Here is an 18,380-nt window from a genome sequence, read left to right on the forward strand (position 1 = left end):
AATTTCTCCACACAAGTTGTTGTCGACCATGCTCACTTGTATTTTCTTAAAACGGATTCCTGGAAGGAGATTCCGATGTCTTCTGGTTTTCCTACGTATAGTTATATCTATGATGACTGCATAAATGGGTGTTTTTATTGGATGCTAGTCGGAGATTTTGACTTGCATGTTCTTTAATTCGACTTGGCAGATGAAAAGTTTTCAACACTCCTTGCTCCATACCATGATTGCTTTCTAATACATAAATGGAATTTTTTCGACATTTATGGATCACTTGGTTTTATTTTCAGAATAGATCGTAGAGCTAAATGCAATTTTGAATTTTGGGTAATGAAAGAATCATGGAGTAAAGTGTTAAATATTGAATCTATTTATGGAGTTGATTATCCCATGGGGTTTTGGAAAAATGGTGGATTGTTTTTTTCTGGCTCGAATAATGAACTATTGTTGTTTGATCCTAATGTTGGAGAGTTTGAAGGTCTTGGTATCTATTTTAATTTTAGCAACCGAGCTATTAAGAACATGGGTCCAATCAATGGAAGACCAGACATGCATGGGAGCACATAAATTTTAAATTTTTTGTGTCTCATTTCAACTTTGCCAATAAAATGTGAATAAAATGTCATGTGAAAATAAAATGTCTCATTGGCAGGTTCAAATCAAGGATGTGACAAGGACGATAAACATGGTGACAGATGCAATGTCTAAATGCGTTAGAGATCGTGTAATCGAGTTGCACGTATTCACTCAGGCACTTTCAGTAGTGCAAGATATTTTGTTACGAGATCAGCGTTAAGTAGTAATTTTGGTTTTGGTTGAGACTTTAAACTCAACTTCCATTTTTGTAACTAAAATAAATAAATTCATTTATGCCCATTAATGATTCTCCTTGTAAATAAATTTACTCAGGTGGTAGAGATCTACAAAAACAAACCCTACTTGAAAATATAAATTAGTAGATATTAGCAAGTAGAGTTATATTCATAGAGATCGGTAATAATTTTATTTCTTGAATAAAATGAGTAAAATAAATATGCGAGGAAATTTTAGAAAATCAAAGCAAAGAAAATAATAATTAAAAGTTTGAGGAAATCAATGAGGAAAAAGTCTAGTCAAAAGGGAAAAAATTGGAACTTAATTATAACTTATTTAAGCTTTAATTATGTATATCCAATTAGTTCTTTTGTTAGCTCATTCAAACAAAAAATGAATTATACGTGAAATCAAATGAACAAAAATGAATGGAAATGATAAAGTTAGAGAAATAGATTACATCCACAAATAAATACATTTTCTCACTGAGTATAGATATGACTTGTGAATTAAGGTTTTCGAATTATTATTTAATTAATTATAATTAAATAATTGATGTTTGAAAATAAAATAAAATTAATTAGTTATTATGAATCCGTTAAATATGAAAATAAAATATATTTCCTTGTAGAATTTTTTACAGTAAAATTGTCATAACTTTGACGAAATAAAAATTGGGTTGAAAAAATTATTTAATTGAAAATTTGATTTAATTAATTAATTTTTATTTATTTATTTTAAGAAATAAAAAATAAGTATTGGATTGATTTATAAAGTATTAGATAAAAAATACAACAAACCCATATAATTGGACCAAATACATGAGTGATAACACTGTTGGTCCATATTTTACCGGAAAAGATGCAACTCCGGAGGAGATTATACATATGTTTTGAAATCTTGGAAAGCGGATAGGTTTGCGAGTGATGATTGATGAGGTGGTAGTATGGAAGAGTAGAGGGGTGCTAGGATTGCATGACGAAGATGCCTTCTTGGAACGTTCATGGATTGGATACAAGGAATATACAGCCAATGGTAAGGAAGGAGGTATGTGAGAACAAATCACAAGTTCAGAACTATTGTTATTGCAAGAATCAATGACCAACGAGGTGACAGTCCTGAAAGATTAAACGCAGAATTTGAAGAAGTACAAGTCACAATGTTTAGAACGTAGTTGTTGATTGTCTGGCGGCGGGTAAAGTGGTTTAAGGATCAGCAAAACGAACTGCTAGCTCACCGGCACATGCATGGTGTTGTTATCCATGGAACAACGAATGAACATTATAGCTAATGGTGACTTCATTTTGGTAGTTGTGGGCATCGATGGCTTGTTAAGGAAGTATAGTCATCACGGGGATGGACAGCCTCATATTGTGTAATGCAATCGCAATAAAACACCAATAGGATCGCCTAGTCTCTTACCTCCCATTATCAGTTCAATCAAAGCAAAGGTTACCTTGTCTAATTCACGCGTAATATCAAATTTAACCTTCAACGTTACATATTTTGTAAATTTAGTTCTTATTATTTTTTTGAGTCAAATTGAATCTTCATTTTTTTTAAACAGTTAAATTTGATCATCAACTTTTTAAAAAGAGTTAAATTATTGCATTTTAATAGAAATACTGAATAAAACATTAAAACTTTAAACATGGCAACCCACATGTCAATCCACATATACTTCATACTTTTTTCTTATTTTTAAATTTGAAATTTTTAATATTTTTATAATTTTTTAAATTATTTGTCAATGTAGCATATAAGACAAATAGTATTATATCAACATGGAGTACATTTGAACTACCATCAAGTTGCATTAAAAAATTGATATTTTAGTCAACAATTTTCGTTAAAAAAAAAGGAACCTACTCTCTTTTAAAGGTTAAGAGTCAAAATTAACTAAAAACGAATAAATATCAAATTAACCCAAAAAAATGTAAATATGGAGAATTAAATTTGACTGTATTCGAATTATAAATTACTTTGCATCTATGAACCTCAACACAACTTTTCTACAAATAGAATAAAAGGTTAAATCACTTTTGGGGGTTTCAACCTGGTAACTATTTTAACATTAGGGCTTAAACTTTTTTTTAATCCAAGATAAGCCTTAAATTTGGCAATTATTTTTACATTAGGACTTTGAACTCAACAATTATTCCCAAATTGGGACTTGAACTTTTTTTGGTTCAAGTTAGTCTTGATATTTCCCCGAAAACCCTAAAGTATAGGCCCTAATGTAGACTCAATTATCTTATTCAAATATCAATATAAGATCAATTGCCAAGCTTAAGGATTAAGTTGGACCAAAAAAATAATTCAAAGCATAACTTTGACAACAAAATTCAGGGCCTAATATGAGAATAATTACCAAGTTAAAAAATTCAAACCCCAAAAAAAATAATTATTAAGTTCAGATATCAAAAAATGATTTAACCTTAAAATAAATTAGAATAACTTTAGATAAAGATTCAATGAGAAAGAATCATATGAAACTACGATTCCACGTCATTCTTATCCGATGAGAAAAGATTGTATGAAACTATAATTTCATGCCATCTCTATCCCTTTCCAGTAGGAGAATAGCAAATCAGATTTTTTTTTTCCTGATTTTCAATTTTTTCCTTCTACAAAAAATTCAAATCCAACTAAAAATACTAAAAATTAGAAATAAAAATATAATTTATTATTCTTCTATTAAAAATAGATAAGAATAACATGGAATCATAGTTTCATACGATCTCTTTTCATTATTCAAGCCAAATATAAATATAAGATTTATAAGTGAGACTAGGCCTTTGTGAATTATGCCAAGGAGGCCCAAGATGAGTTGGACCTTGGGCGAGTTAAACCCAAAGAAAAAAAAAGGCATAAAAGAGGAGAAGAGAAACCAAGTGAACTCAGCCACTCATCGTGAGTTCCCCAAAACAGAAAAATGTCTGCTCCCTCAACATCTTGTCGAATCAACGTGTTTTGGCACGATGGGATGTTAAATCACGACACAGGCAAAGGTGTGTTCGATACAGGGATGAACCCTGGTTTCTTGGAAGTGTTAGAAAAGCACCCAGAAAATTCAGACAGGATTAGAAACATAGTTTCAATCCTTAGCAAAGGACCCATCTCTTCTTACATCTCTTGGCACTCTGGTTCACCTGCAACTATACATCAGCTTTTATCTTTTCATTCTCAAGGTACCCTTTTTTTTAATTTGACTTTAATTTGCAATTAATTTGGGTTTTTTTTTGCCCCAGAATACGTTGATATGTTAATTGAAGCTGATAAAAATGGTGGTAATAAAGAAATTTGTTGTGGAACCTTTTTAAACCCTGGTTCATTTAATGCTGCACTTTTAGCTGCTGGTACTACATTATCTGCTATGAAATATATACTTGATGGCTACGGTGAACTTGCTTATGCATTGGTTAGACCACCTGGTCACCATGCTCAACCTACTCAAGCTGATGGCTATTGTTTTTTCAACAATGCGGGGCTTGCTGTTCAATTGGCTTTAGATTCGGGTTGTAAAAAGGTTTTGGTTTTGGATATCGATGTTCATTACGGTAATGGGACCGCCGAAGGGTTTTACCGTTCGGATAAAGTCCTTACGGTTTCGCTTCATATGAATCATGGTTCATGGGTCCTTCTCATCCCCAAAACGGAACAGTGGATGAACTGGGTGAAGGTGAAGGGTTTGGGTATAATTTGAATGTGCCTTTGCCGAATGGGAGTGGTGACGAGGGATATGGTTATGCGATGAGGGAGGTGGTTATCCCGGCTGTTGAGAAGTTCGAGCCAGATATGATGGTCCTGGTTATCGGTCAAGACTCGAGTGCTGTAAGTCAATCCTTTTGTTTCTAATTTAATATTGTGAATTTCATTGAGGTTGTTTGCATAGAAGTAGCATGTTATTGTCTTCCGAAGGGTGATTAAGTATTAGCTCGATTAGAATGTATATTATTGTCAATATAGTAGAATATGAATTTGAATGTGTGGAGTTTAGGGTTTTGGGTAGTTTGGAGAGTAGCTGTCTAAAGGATAAAATGGGTCATGTTTAAGGGTGAGTTTGAGTAGGTGGAGGGGTGCGGTGCGGTGTATTTAACTCGTTGTTTGTCTCACGCTACAGTATTATTATAGTATTTAATCTCATTGCCACCAGTGACAAAACTAGTAGGTTGGTAGGGGCCTCGGCCCCCCTTTAAATGAAAATTTTTTTATGACTTCTTTAAAATTTTTAAAATTTTAAATTAATAAAGGTATATTTACACTTTGAACCCTCTGAAGATAAAAAAATTTAATTTAATTTAATTTTTTAAAATTTATAAAGATATAGTCTATTAAAATGGTGTAATTGTATTTTTTTTTTATCGTAAAAATTACAATTTAATTTCAGCTCTTTTTAAAAAAAAATTTTGGTTTCGCCCCTATTGTCACTGTTACTTTTACACTAACCGTAAGTAAACACACTATTCATCCAAACCCACCTTAAAACTGCTCATATATATTGTTCCAAGCCTCGATGCTGAATGTTGTCTGTTTAGAGCTTGTTTGTATAGAAGTAGCATGTTATAGTACTGCCAATTTAAATTGCCTTAAAAGGGAGTAAATATAGGATTTTTTTACTCAACTGAGCTAAAATAATTAATTATTTATAAAAATGATTCAAGTAAAAAATTATGTATGTGAATGACTGTTGATGCTGGACAAATCAGGAGCATTGTCCCTCCAGTAATAGCCAATCATTGGCTTTTTAAAAAAATATAAATTTTTTAAGTGTCACTACTATGTCAGGCGGTACTAGTACATATTTTTCAAAATATACGTTAAGAATACAGGTATTCAAGGAATGAAAAAATTTTGGTGTCGTTGGTGTGTTAGGCGGCACTAGTCAATAAATTTGAAAAGAAATGTTTTTTTTTTGTAGTCAATATATCAAGCACCACCGATGGAAATTTAAAAAAAAAATTGAAATTAAACGGTTGAAAAAAAAAATAAAAGAGAAAGCCCGTGACCAATGTTTTTTTTTTCAATTCAAATTTCCTATTTTCTTCTCAATTGAATACCCTAGATGTCGTATTCAGTTTTTTTTGTGTGTTTTTTTTGTTTTCCCTTCTTTTTTTTCAATTGAAAAACCTAGTTGTCATACTCAATAACCACTAATGTCATCATTTACGATGGCCTTTTGTGCCAATTTTGAAACCAAAGAAGAGACTTCTTCTTCCTAATTGACTTCTATGGTTCAAATCTCCTAGTAGTCGACTCCAAATCTTTTAAAATGACCTAAGCTTCGAACTACTCTTTTTACAATGGTTTTTCTTTAAATATTGTCAATGTTGCCTGACACGACGACGAGACCTAAAAAGAAATTTTAAAAATTGTAACAAGTGTCGCATGACATATTGGCGACACTATTTTTTTTTTAAATTTCCCGATGCCACCTGACAAACTGACGGCATCCATTAATTTTTTTTCTTTTTTTCTCCACCGTGAATATGTGAAAATTTGTATTTTTAACGAGTATTTGGAAAAATACATACTCCAATGGCGGCACCCAAAAAATTATTTTTCTTTAAAAAGTCAATGTTTGGCTAATGATGAGGGGATGGTGCTACCGATGTGTTAGACGGCACTAACGGTCACTGTAGAGAATAAGTCATTCCCGTACATAATTTTTGACTTTATCATTTTCATAAATAGTTAATTATTGTGTCAATTTTTGAAGCTGAATGTTGTCTAGCCAGAGGTGGCATGTTGATTTGCCTTAAAAGAGTAAATATGTGAAAAAACCGAAACATACGAAGGGCTGTCTAAGGGATAAAATGGTACGTGTTTAAGACTGCTCGTATACACTGTTTCTGAGCCAGTTCAAAGCTGAATGTTGTGAGTTTGAATCCTATCAAACTCTACCAAATTGTTCTTACATAGTTAAAAGGCTCCATACGTATTTGCATATTCTGATTTGATGTCTTGAGATATCCGTACTTTTTAGCCAATTGAGTCTTATTTCAATTGACATGGTATTGTTACTAATGCAATAGAGCGTGTGTTTGAGTGTACTGAAGCATATTATTCTCCTAGTTAAAGGTTGAGAGGGACTATGAGTGATTTTAGACATTTTGTCAAAAAAGAACAGATATGATCAGAATCTATAATGTACATATTTGCATATTTTGGTACTGATCATAGTGATCAAGCAGTAATGTAACTAGACAAAACCTGAAATCTCTATCGCTTTACGAATGTTGTTTGTTGTAAATAATTGTGGCAGTTTGATCCAAACGGAAGGCAATGCTTAACGATGGATGGTTATCGAGAGATTGGACGGATGGTTCGTAGATTGGCGGATAAACATTGCGGCAGTAGGCTACTTATCGTCCAAGAAGGCGGATACCATGTTACATACTCGGCTTATTGCGTTCACGCGACGCTAGAAGGTGTGCTCGATCTTCCCCACCGTTTGTTGTCTGATCCTATTGCATATTACCCTGAAGATGAGACTTTTGCTGTAAAAGTTATTGAAGCAATTAAGCAGTTCCAAATGAAAAATGTGCCAATGTTAAAGGATGTTTGATTCGAGGTTTTTTTAAACCAGTCTTAGTTTGTAAAATTTAGTCTTTTGAGGGGCTACTTCGTTTGTACAATTTTGTCTTTTGATGAGCTACTTCGATGTTCATGGGTGTCGATCGACAAATTTGACTTCAGGTTTTGATTGATCGCAAGTTTATTCTAGTGTTTTTTCAATAGAAAAAAATTCGCTTGAGAATGCATCACCTCAAGCAAAATGCTAATAACTGCATTGTAGTCCCACCATCTCTTCCTATTATCTCGGAAACTAAAACCGAACATATCAGATAACTAAACTAAAACCAAACACGCTAGAAAAGCAAACTACCAACATGACCACAACCAACTTTTATTTATGTATATGTTTTCACTTGTAACCACCGCAACAAGCTATTATTATAGTGATTTTGTGTTTATTTATTTTGTTGTAAAACAAGATCCTTATACTCAAGTTAAATTGTTTTTGCTCCCTCTACTTAAATCAAAAGGCAAATTAATCCTTTTGTTAAAAATTTCATCAATTTTTACTATGAAAAACTAGTCTTTATATGTTAGCGTGAAATACACGTAGCACATCACGTATCATTGTTTAATTATCCCTTTAACCACATCAGTTTTTAATGATAGTGAATGAAATTTTTGACAAAAAAAGATAAATTTACTTTTTAATCTAACGTACAAGAATTAATTTGTTCTTTTTTTTAGTAGAAGGGGCAAAAAACAATTTGACCGATACCAAGGACCTCCATGTTACTTTTACTTACAACATGTCTAAATAATTCATTGTAAAAGAATTGAACTATACTAACAAATAAAAATACATGCCCCCATCATCAAATCTTATTGAGAATCTACTTAAAAGCACAAAGCAAAACAACATACAACTGAAACAGCCAACAGGGGGGTGCAAAAAATATGAAACATTATAAGCAAAAAGGAATTAAAGGTGGAAATGAGGAAATACAATGGCATATAGATATATGTGTGTGTGTGTAGCTTAAGGTTCTAAACCCAAATGCTTTCTAGTTCTGCCTACAAACACGTCTCCAGATTTGATTAAGCCGGGAATACGTCCACCGAGGGTTGCAAAAGGAAATTGGGCAACAGCGTGTTTCCTTCCGAGCGAAACCATTGCAACTTCTGGACCAGGCTTGTACACTGACATTTTGCTTTCTTTTCCTCCGCCCATCAACAGCTTCAAGTTTTTAGCAACCAAATATGCATGATGTATAGCTGCATGACCTAATTTGAGTTCCTGAAATTTTTTTTTTTTTCTAAAATGTTAAAACTACTTTGGGAAGCAAGAGATTGTAGCAAGGAACAAAACACATTTGGTACGTAAAACCAACCACATTCACAAGCCGGACATTAAAAGAGAGCCAAAATGGAAACACAACACATATGTGTTCGTTATCAGGGGTAGTTCCTACAAAGGATCAGACTAATTACATAAACAAAAGGACTTAGTAATCTGTTTTAGAAATTGAATGAGTTCGATTTTCGACAACCACGATTATTCACACAGCACCAACAAGACTGATTGAGTATATATTAGACATATATTAGCCAATCTTCCATGGAAGAGTGCTCGTATCGGGAAATAGACTAAAACACGCAAGTGAAAACGGAGAGAAATCTGTCAAACTAGAAACTCGAGTTCATTATCGTCTTCTAGTCAGGTGAAAACTGAATATTTATAAGCAACCATCAACCTATACAAATAACATACTGGCCTATGCAAATTCAACAAGATTATGATTAAAGTTCGGGATAGAACTTACCGGAACATCAGTGATATCTCCAATTGCAAATATATTATTGCGACCCTTCACCCTCAAATACTCATCAACCATCAACCTTCCATCTTTATCTAAGTTGGTCTTCAATATAGTCTCATTAAGCCATGCTGTAGACAATGGTACTCTAGTACAAAGGAAATGACAATCCGCTTTGATACTTTCTCCGGTCGAGGTTCGATATACTTGGCTCCCATCCGAAGCTGATTTCAGATCAACCGATTGCTGTAATTTTATGTCGACTTTCTTTGATCTCAGCAAACTTAAACCCTTATCAGATGCCTTTGGTCCAATGTATTCCAGCAACCTTGGTCCTTTATGAACCAGTGTAACCTTCTTATCGGGAAAGTCTGTGGAAATTTCTCCGGCAAGTTCAACACCAGACGGACCTCCTCCGACGATCAAAATAGATCGAGCGGATTGTATCTTCTGATTTTCTGTCAGCATTTAAGACAGCAAAAGTAAATTAAGCAGAACATAATCCTCAAAAACCAAACAATATAACATCATTTTGTATGTTGTTCTTTAATTCATCATATCATCATACATAACAATATTCGCTGTAAAACGAGACATATCGGAGTCTTATACCTAGCAGTGTTGAAATTCCATAACATAAGTGAAATCCTAAATGATGCATTATGTTCAATGACTCAACTACCAAACAACACTCGAGTGACAACATCTAACAAATATAGTTTTTTTTTACCTGCATCATAGTAATGAAGTCTCTCCGTCCTAGTTACGGGAACATTATCACTATGTCCGGTGGCAATCACAAGAAAATCATAACCGATATGACGGCCATCAGCAGTCAATACTTCGTTTTCGGTAATGTTTATCGCAGTAGACGTAACAATACGTCCATTGGTAAAGAAATCTCTATAGTTCACCACCGCTCTTTCCGCAAATGACGGTTCCACCTTGCTCCTTAATTGTGCCCATTTGATCTCAAGATACTCCTTCCTGAGATTAAAAACAAAAAACCCTTCAATTAATCACACTCTCCATGGCAGCTCAATCAAATTCTCAGCATTATTTTAAAAAACTTGCTAAAAAGACCTCTCAGTCCTTCTCGTTTTTTAAATTAAGCAAATTGCTCCCTCTCAAAAAAAAATCAGAGCAATTTAATCCTTATCTATTTCTAAATTGAGTAACTAACGACAATTAATCATGAACTTAATGTTTCCGATCAATTTTATGTGATTTTGATTGGTATAATAACAAATTCAGCCCTCAAAACTTACTTATTCTGTCAATTTGGTCCTAATTTAACAAATTTAACCCACAACATTTGTGTAGATGTTGAGGCTGAATTTTTTTATTTTTATAGAATTAAGGTCAAAATGACAAAATATGTGAACATCAAATGCTAAATTATGTACAATTGATAAAAGACATTAACGCTGTCATTAATCCTTACAGATTAAGTTGCTATAATTTTTTTATAGGGGCCAATTTGCTCAATTTCAAAAAATTAAGAGGGACTGGAGAAATCCTTTTACAAAAAAAAAAAACTTTCGCAAACCCAATCCTGCATAATGCATGTACGCTACTTTCAATCCTACACTATTTTAAAAAATAAAACAAACCCAGAAATTAAAATCAGTTGCTGGGTTCATCAAACATTGAATTTCAAAGTTCTTTTCTTAAGAAACGAATCGAAATTGAACAAAAACAAATCATTTCAAGAAAAAAAAAAACAAGAAAGCTTACGGGTCGATAATCGTAAGATCAGCATTGAATTGAATAGATCTGGCGAGGATAGAACCGGCAATCCCACCGCCGACAACCACTACCCTTCTTTTTGATCCACCGGATTCCATAATTTCTTCAGTTTTTTTTTCTTTTTCTTTTTTTCCCTTTTCGTTCAGATTATGGAACAAAAAAGGGTGGGGTGGTGCTCAATTTAAAGCAATAAATAATAATAATATACTTGAAATTGGGACGAAGCTCCCATTAGAGGGAGAATTCGCCTTTCTTGCTGGTAAAGAAAGGGGGTTTAGAGTCAAACGTATGAAAGATTTGACTTCTTACAAATTTCAGAATTTCTAGAGACAGACAACTCTAATTATGTCATTTTGAAGATCGATTTCGCAAGCTCATACGTAAATTTGGTTACTTTCAAATAGGGATAATGTCACATTTGGTACATATACTTTCATAAAATATTCAATGTAGTACTTGTACTTTAAAAATGTCCAATGTGGTACCTAAATCAATTTGTGTATCGTTACCTATACTTTCATAAAATGCATAATGTGATATGTGCTTTGAAAATGTTCAACGTGATACCTAAACTATAAATATCTGTATTATTTAATACTTGTATTTTCATAAAATATTTAATGTGATGCTTATATTTTGAAAATGTTTAATATGGTACATAAAATTTCAACCTGTGCATTATTATGGTATCTGAAGTTAACTCATTTAGTAAATATAAACCAACCAATTAAAATGTGACATGTGAATTTTGTTTCTAAATCATCAATTCCACATTAAGTGAAAAGATAAATAAAGCAAAATTAAAAATAAAAAACTAAACCTGTTAAAAAAATCAATTTCATTACTTGATATTCGTCTCGAGAAGATTTGAAAAGCCGAGTAATAATAGGGTTGGGCTTACAATTTTTAACTCGAAATTTCTTCAATTTTTTAGAAACCCTTTTTCAATCTTTTTCGAGATTTATACGAGTCATTATTTCTCAAAATATATCTATCTTGCTTGACTTGTTGAGTTTGAATGGAAGTTAAATAACTTGATTTCAACTACCATTTTTTTTTTATCATTTCACAAAATGTTATATCATTTATGTGTAATTGATGATTTGGAAAAAGAAAATCCATTAGCTTGGGCATTAACCCCAATTACTATAATAATACACAGATTAATAATTTAGGTACCACATTGAACATTTTTAGAGTATAAGCTCCACATATAAATTATGAAAATACAGGTCCCAAATAATACATAAATTGATAGTTCATGTACCACATTGGATATTTTCAAAGTACTTGTACGACATTGGACATTTTATTAAAGTTCAAGTACCAAATGTGATATTATCCCTTCAAAAAAATTTCTAATTTTAATTTTTTTAAATATTATCGGCCAATTTTTGTTATTACTTTTGCACTTAGTGACGAAGGTAGAAATATTATTTTTGGAGTGGATTCAAATTATAAATTATTGAAAAAGCTAAAATGTAAATTTATCAATGTATAAACATAAAACTTTACAATTTCTTGAGGGATTAAACTATAGAAATCTCATTTTTTTAAGGATCAAAATTGAACTTTAAAGTTTAGAATGCAAAAAAAATACTATTAAATTAACTTAAAATTTTATTGTTTTTAAAAGGATTAAAAAAGCAATTTTTCATTTTGAAAAGGCTAAGCGCCCCTCTAATGTAGTTCCTATTTACATTATGCATAAAAGGGATTAATATAACATTTGAATTATAAATTTGTTTTTTTTTTCTAATTAGCATGTGAGGTACAATTAGGTACATGAATTTAGCACTTTTTTCAATTTGGTACTTAATTTTTTTTAGTTTCAATTTAATACCTAAATTTGTCAAGTGTAATAAAAATTACCCCAAAACACTAACGATATTGGTTTTCTAATGAGGAGATAGAAATAGTTGATGAATGACTACCATGTAATCGATGACGTGAAATTTAATGGCAGGAATAATTATATTTTTTTAGAGTTTTCTATGTTTCGCTAAAAAAATATGCTCAATTATTACTTTTCATTTGGGCAAAGATTATTTTCACTATTAATGGTAAAAATGATTCAAGAGGAACTACATGCTTAAAGTATAGTCAATCATACATTAATTATTTTTGCTACCTCATAAAAAAAAGATAAAATTTGTCAATATATTGAAGTATTTTATATAATATTTGACAAATTCAAGTACCAAATCGAATCAAGACAAAATATTAGGTACCAAAGTAATAAAAAGTGTCAAGTTCAGGTAATAAATTGGAGTATTAGACCCAAAAAAGATAGTACCAAAATAGGAATAAATGTCAAGTTCATATACTAAATTTGGAAAATGTGTCAAGTTCAAATACCAAATTAAGAAAAAAAATATCAAGTTAAAGTACCAATCGTTGATGTTGTTCAATTTGATCATTTTTAATTCTAATAATTTTTTTTTTAATTTTAAAATTTATATTTTGACACAAACAATAATTTTAATTTAAAAAAAATCAAATTACATCAAATTCACTTATAGAATCAATTAAAAATAAAATATTAGTTTCTATATTTTGGGTCCAAGATTGGTCCAATGGATTGTGGTTCAATGGGCTTTGTCATTGGTTGGTTTAAAATTTATACTTTTCTTATTTTTTAGTACACCTTTTTTTTTTTAAATTTAAAATCTTATTGATGGTAGGGGAATAGATATTTATATAATTTTATACATTGATGTTTAAACCAAATTTGAATTGAGAATTAGTTGAAGTATTATTCTGGAGAAAAATTTTAAACTAGTTAGATTGAGAAACAATATGAACCGATTGAACTCGAATTTTTTTAACAAATTAGTTAAATTGATGAGTATATTTTTTTAAAGAGTTACGGATTCGCTAACTAAAATGTCAACTGATAAAGACCATAACGTTCAGGTTTTTGAAGAGGTTCCTAGGAAGTTCTTACATCTTTTGGAGTCTAATACATATATAAATACTTTTGTTTTATATTAGTTTAATGTAATGAATTGTTTATTCCTTCAAAAAAAAAATTGCAATTTTTAAAATGCTAAACCTAAATTTACCATTTTGGGACCATAAATCATATTAAATTATTTAAAAAAACATAAAACCAATGTTTTTTTAAACCAACTTGGAACATGCTTAATTCTCCAATATCCAACGTAGTGTAGCAATTAAAGGATCCTCCTAGCCAAGGCTGAATTCGAATTTACCAATTGGCTATATTGAATGGTTTTTGTTGGAGAGCCAAGCCGTCTAAAATCTTCTAGAGCTCAACTTCAAACATTGAACAAACCCCTAAATAATGACTATATCCAAAGATTCACTCTCCATTTGATTTCCGCAACACCTCCTTCCAACGAAAGCTATGTTAGAATTCAGATTAACTGCCCCATCAATATTCAAAAGGCAGCAATTACCTGGCAATGAATGTATTAATAAAATTACACCTCCAATTTATAATTCAATTTAATTTCCTTTAAAATAGAAAAATTATAATTTAATCCCTCAACCGAATTTCAAGTTAACACATTAATAAAATTATATTTAAACTCTTCCAAAATTTTATAATTCAATTCTTATATCACTTTTACATATCAAATTTTGAATAAATTTAATATTTATTTGACAAACAAAAATTCAACTATTAGACTTATATTTGAATGAAATATTTTCAAGCCTATGATTGATAGAGAAATATAATCAGATCTAATAGTCAATTTGTTAATATATTAATAATATAATAAATTAAAAAAAACCATATAAACTAATTAATCTTAGACTATAGCACAAATATGTTGAAATATCAATCAAAAAATTGTTTTCTTATTGAAGTTTATAATCTATGAAATACTCCAATTTGTATTTAATTGACTCAATTAAGGAAGATATTTTCCACTTGAATAATCTCACACATGTGCTGCTTACATTAAATAGGGAAGTCAAGTATTTATTAGGGTCAATTACATATTTGTCTCTCAATTTATTGTTAAATGGTCAAATTTTACTATTAATCCCTATATTCTATTTTGAATCAATTTTAATCGTTATATTTTTTAAATTTTAAAATTTCAATACAAACCCCAAATTTTAGCAACTAAATCGATCATGTCAAATTCTGCTATTAATTCATTAATATCAAAATCCTTTAATTACTATGATTCCAATGAATACAATAAAATTTGACAGTTTTGAACATAACCAATAAGTATCGAAGCAATCTTTAAAAAAATTTATACCTATTTTGTTAAATTTAAAAAATTGAAATAACATTAAAAGAAATGTTCATTATTATGTGAACAAAATCAAATATATTTTTATCATTACAATAATTAGACACGAAATTACAGAGTTTATATTTATGTCACTTGTCAAAGAGTTCTAACTTGAATTTAATTTTTTTTTTACCAATCTCAATATAAATCCTGATCATATCTGCTCTTTTTGACACAATATCTATAACTACCCATAATTCCTTCCTAACCCATAAATAGAAGGATAATACGCTTTAGCACACTCAAACTCGCCTCTTCCTGCTTAGGTTAATCGAGTTAAGATTTAATCGAACTATTTAAAAAATATAATTAAATATATGAATACAAAATTAATATTAATATATTTTAAATGTTGAAAATGGAAATTCAATTGTTGTGTATTTTTGAACCTGGCCCGACCCATTTCCGTGTCACCTGTACTAACATTAAACAAGTGATATGATCACGTGACCTGTTTTTTATTTTAGATCCAATTTGTGAACTTTATTTTTATTTTTATTTTTTTGCCTTTCTTTTTTTGGAAGTTTCCAAATGGACTTGAGTGAACATAATAATAATTTTTTAACTTGTAAGAGAATTGTTTTATATAGGAAAGAATAATTAGAAAAGCCAACAAAAAAATGATTCATTCTTCAAGTATAGGCACGTGAATATCAACTCAAATAATTTGTAATTTTTTTATTATTAATAAAAAATTTTATTATCGATTGAGTCTTAACTCGATTGGCATGAGTATTGTTGCCAATACTCAAAAAATGTGAGTTCGAGTACGGTGAAGTATATTATTGTCCTACTTATGGGTTGGAGATGAGCTATGAGTAGTTCTAGTTTTAGTTCCAGTTCTAGTTCTAGACATTGTATCAAAAATAGCATATATAATCAGAACCTATAATTATGGGTAAACTAAACTCAATGTCATTAAATTATTAGTAAATTTATGTTTTGGTCTCTCAACTTTAAAAAGTTACAAAATGGGTCACTAAACTATTCGAAAATTTTCATTTAAATCACTGAATTATTTGAATATTTTTTATTAAGTCAGTGGCATGTTAGTTTTCTTTAAAAAGTTCAGTTAGCTAGCTTCAAGTGATGATTTGGTGATCTGTACAGTGAATCAGTACCTATAGACGAGTATAGAAACATGCCTTACATCTAAGTTGATTTGAAAGATAGTTTTGGAGATTTGAATGAGAGGTTTCTATTGGTGCAAGAGGTGCAAATAAAGAATGGCATATAGCAATGATTTTAACAGCCCAATGATTTCAATAAAAATTTTCAAATTGTTCAATAATTATAATTTTTTTAAAGTCGAGTGACTAAAACATAATTTCACTACTAGTTTAATAAGATTGATATAGTTTATCTTAAAATTAGTTAATTACATGTTTTGTTCACTAATTAGTATAATTTACCAATTAAACGGGGACAAAATTAGAGTTTCATTGGCTCGATAAAGAAAATACTATAATCACAAATAATATTTATTTGAATAACTATAATCAATAAACAGACCGATTATCAAGGGTGAGGGGAGAGAGGCTCTCCCAAAATAGGAAATTCTTGCTTTAAGACCTCTAAAAGTTCATAAGTTAATATATGGTAAAATTATAGTATAACTCTTTGAAAGATGTTTGAATTTTGATTTAATCCTTTTGAAAACTATAATGATATAAGTCAATACAATAATGAAATTAGTTTTTAGCTCTCATAAAAAAAATTTAACTTCGCCCTTATTGATTGCTGAATACTAAAATATATCTAAAATTAAGCCAAGTTAAATCTAAACAACAGTATCAGAGATTTAAATCAAAATAAAATTTGGGAAAAAAAAAACACATGTTAGCTCAGGGAGGGGAGGCAAAGCACATGGGCTTAAACAATAGTTGCATTTTCAATCAGTGGTTCAATATGAGCTTTCAATTTCAATTATTTACTTTCTATTTTCATTTTTTTTGGATTTTTATGTAAATACCCCAATCAATCATTGTTTCCAATTTTGTCAACTCATTGGGAATTTTACAACTTGCTAAGAACTGGGGTCAGACTTTTTCTGTTTCATCCTTAATTTTTAAGTTTTTTTTTATAAATAATAATTTTATAATAAAAGATTGGCATAAGAAAATTTTCGATTTACTCGTGTATCAGTTGAATCGATCGATCTGAACTTTATAAATTTTAATAAATTTTACTTTTATAAATTTTTAATAATTTATTTAATTAGAACCAGACAAATTGATCGGACTGATCGGACAAACGATGATTTAATCAGTTCGACCATCTGGCTTCATTGATTCTAATAGCAAATGTTTTAAAAGTGTTTTTTAGAGTTATTATTCATAAATGAGATAAATCTCAAAGCTATATATAAACTTTAGTCTGACGTATAGTTTTATACAAGAATTTTGATTTAATTCAATTATCACAAATTATTAACAAATTTACTGATATAACATAATTTTATCTTTATATACTGGATATAGAAATAATTGTATCTATCCAATATAAAAATAAATTGATGCAATTATTTTTTAAAATGTGTATGATTGAATCAAAATTAAAGTTTCATATATACATTTAAATCACAATCAAAGTTTCATGTGTATAATTGTATCAATTTTAAGTTCATGTATCAAATTGCATGTTGAATCAGAATTTATGTATAATTTTGAGATTTATCCATTAATGTAATAGAGTATCCTATTGAATGAAAACAATGAATAATTAATTTTTAAAAAACAACTAAATGCATTATTTAGCAAAAGCCATTGGTATCAACAATTATTTTTTGTGTACTAAAAAAATGGTCGATTGAGTATTAGCTCAATTGATATGGGTATTGTTGTCAATGTAAGAAGACGTGGGTCCGAGTGCGCTGAAACATATTTTCTTCGTATTTATGGGTTAGAGAGGGATTATGGGTATTTCTAACCAATGCATCAAAAGAGCAGATATGATCAAAACCTACAATGAGATTATTAAAAAAAGTATTTATAAGACTTAATCAAGCCAAGTATTCCTTATTTATTAAAGAATTATTTTAAATTATATTTATTTAAAAATTTAACATTTTACAAATGATATAATTTATGTAACAAAATAATATATGTCATTTGCATGAAGTGATGGTTAAAATTCTTATTAGATATTCGTTTGGTACCGACTCAAATCTGATCAGACCTGACCTATCTTTGACCTCTTAATATTG

The 18,380-nt window shown here is 30.1% G+C and overlaps 1 protein-coding gene and 1 pseudogene across 1 annotated transcript; one reads left to right on the forward strand and one right to left on the reverse strand.

The window, feature by feature from the left end:
- Positions 1-3,698: 3,698 nt before the first annotated feature.
- Positions 3,699-7,511, forward strand: LOC107940776 (histone deacetylase 8-like; annotated as a pseudogene).
- Positions 7,512-8,153: 642 nt separating this feature from the next.
- Positions 8,154-11,247, reverse strand: LOC107940777 (apoptosis-inducing factor homolog A). Its single transcript, XM_016874226.2, has 4 exons — positions 10,887-11,247; positions 9,880-10,136; positions 9,156-9,607; positions 8,154-8,629 (listed from the first exon to the last, which is right to left on the reverse strand). Exons 1-4 carry the CDS (start codon positions 10,994-10,996, stop codon positions 8,372-8,374), a joined length of 1,077 nt encoding a protein of 358 aa, XP_016729715.1. The 5' UTR covers positions 10,997-11,247; the 3' UTR covers positions 8,154-8,371.
- Between the last annotated feature and the right edge of the window lie 7,133 nt (positions 11,248-18,380).

The sequence above is a fragment of the Gossypium hirsutum genome, chromosome A13, assembly GCF_007990345.1.
Source record: "Gossypium hirsutum isolate 1008001.06 chromosome A13, Gossypium_hirsutum_v2.1, whole genome shotgun sequence".
Taxonomy (NCBI): domain Eukaryota; kingdom Viridiplantae; phylum Streptophyta; class Magnoliopsida; order Malvales; family Malvaceae; genus Gossypium; species Gossypium hirsutum.

Coding starts and splice junctions, on each gene's coding strand:
- LOC107940777 (XM_016874226.2), bottom strand. CDS start 10,996: ATGGAATCCGGTGGATCAAAAAGAAGGGTAGTGGTTGTCGGCGGTGGG. Junction 10,137..10,886: donor GATCTTACGATTATCGACCC/GTAAGCTTTCTT, acceptor TTTTAATCTCAG/GAAGGAGTATCTTGAGATCA. Junction 9,608..9,879: donor ACTTCATTACTATGATGCAG/GTAAAAAAAAAC, acceptor AAATGCTGACAG/AAAATCAGAAGATACAATCC.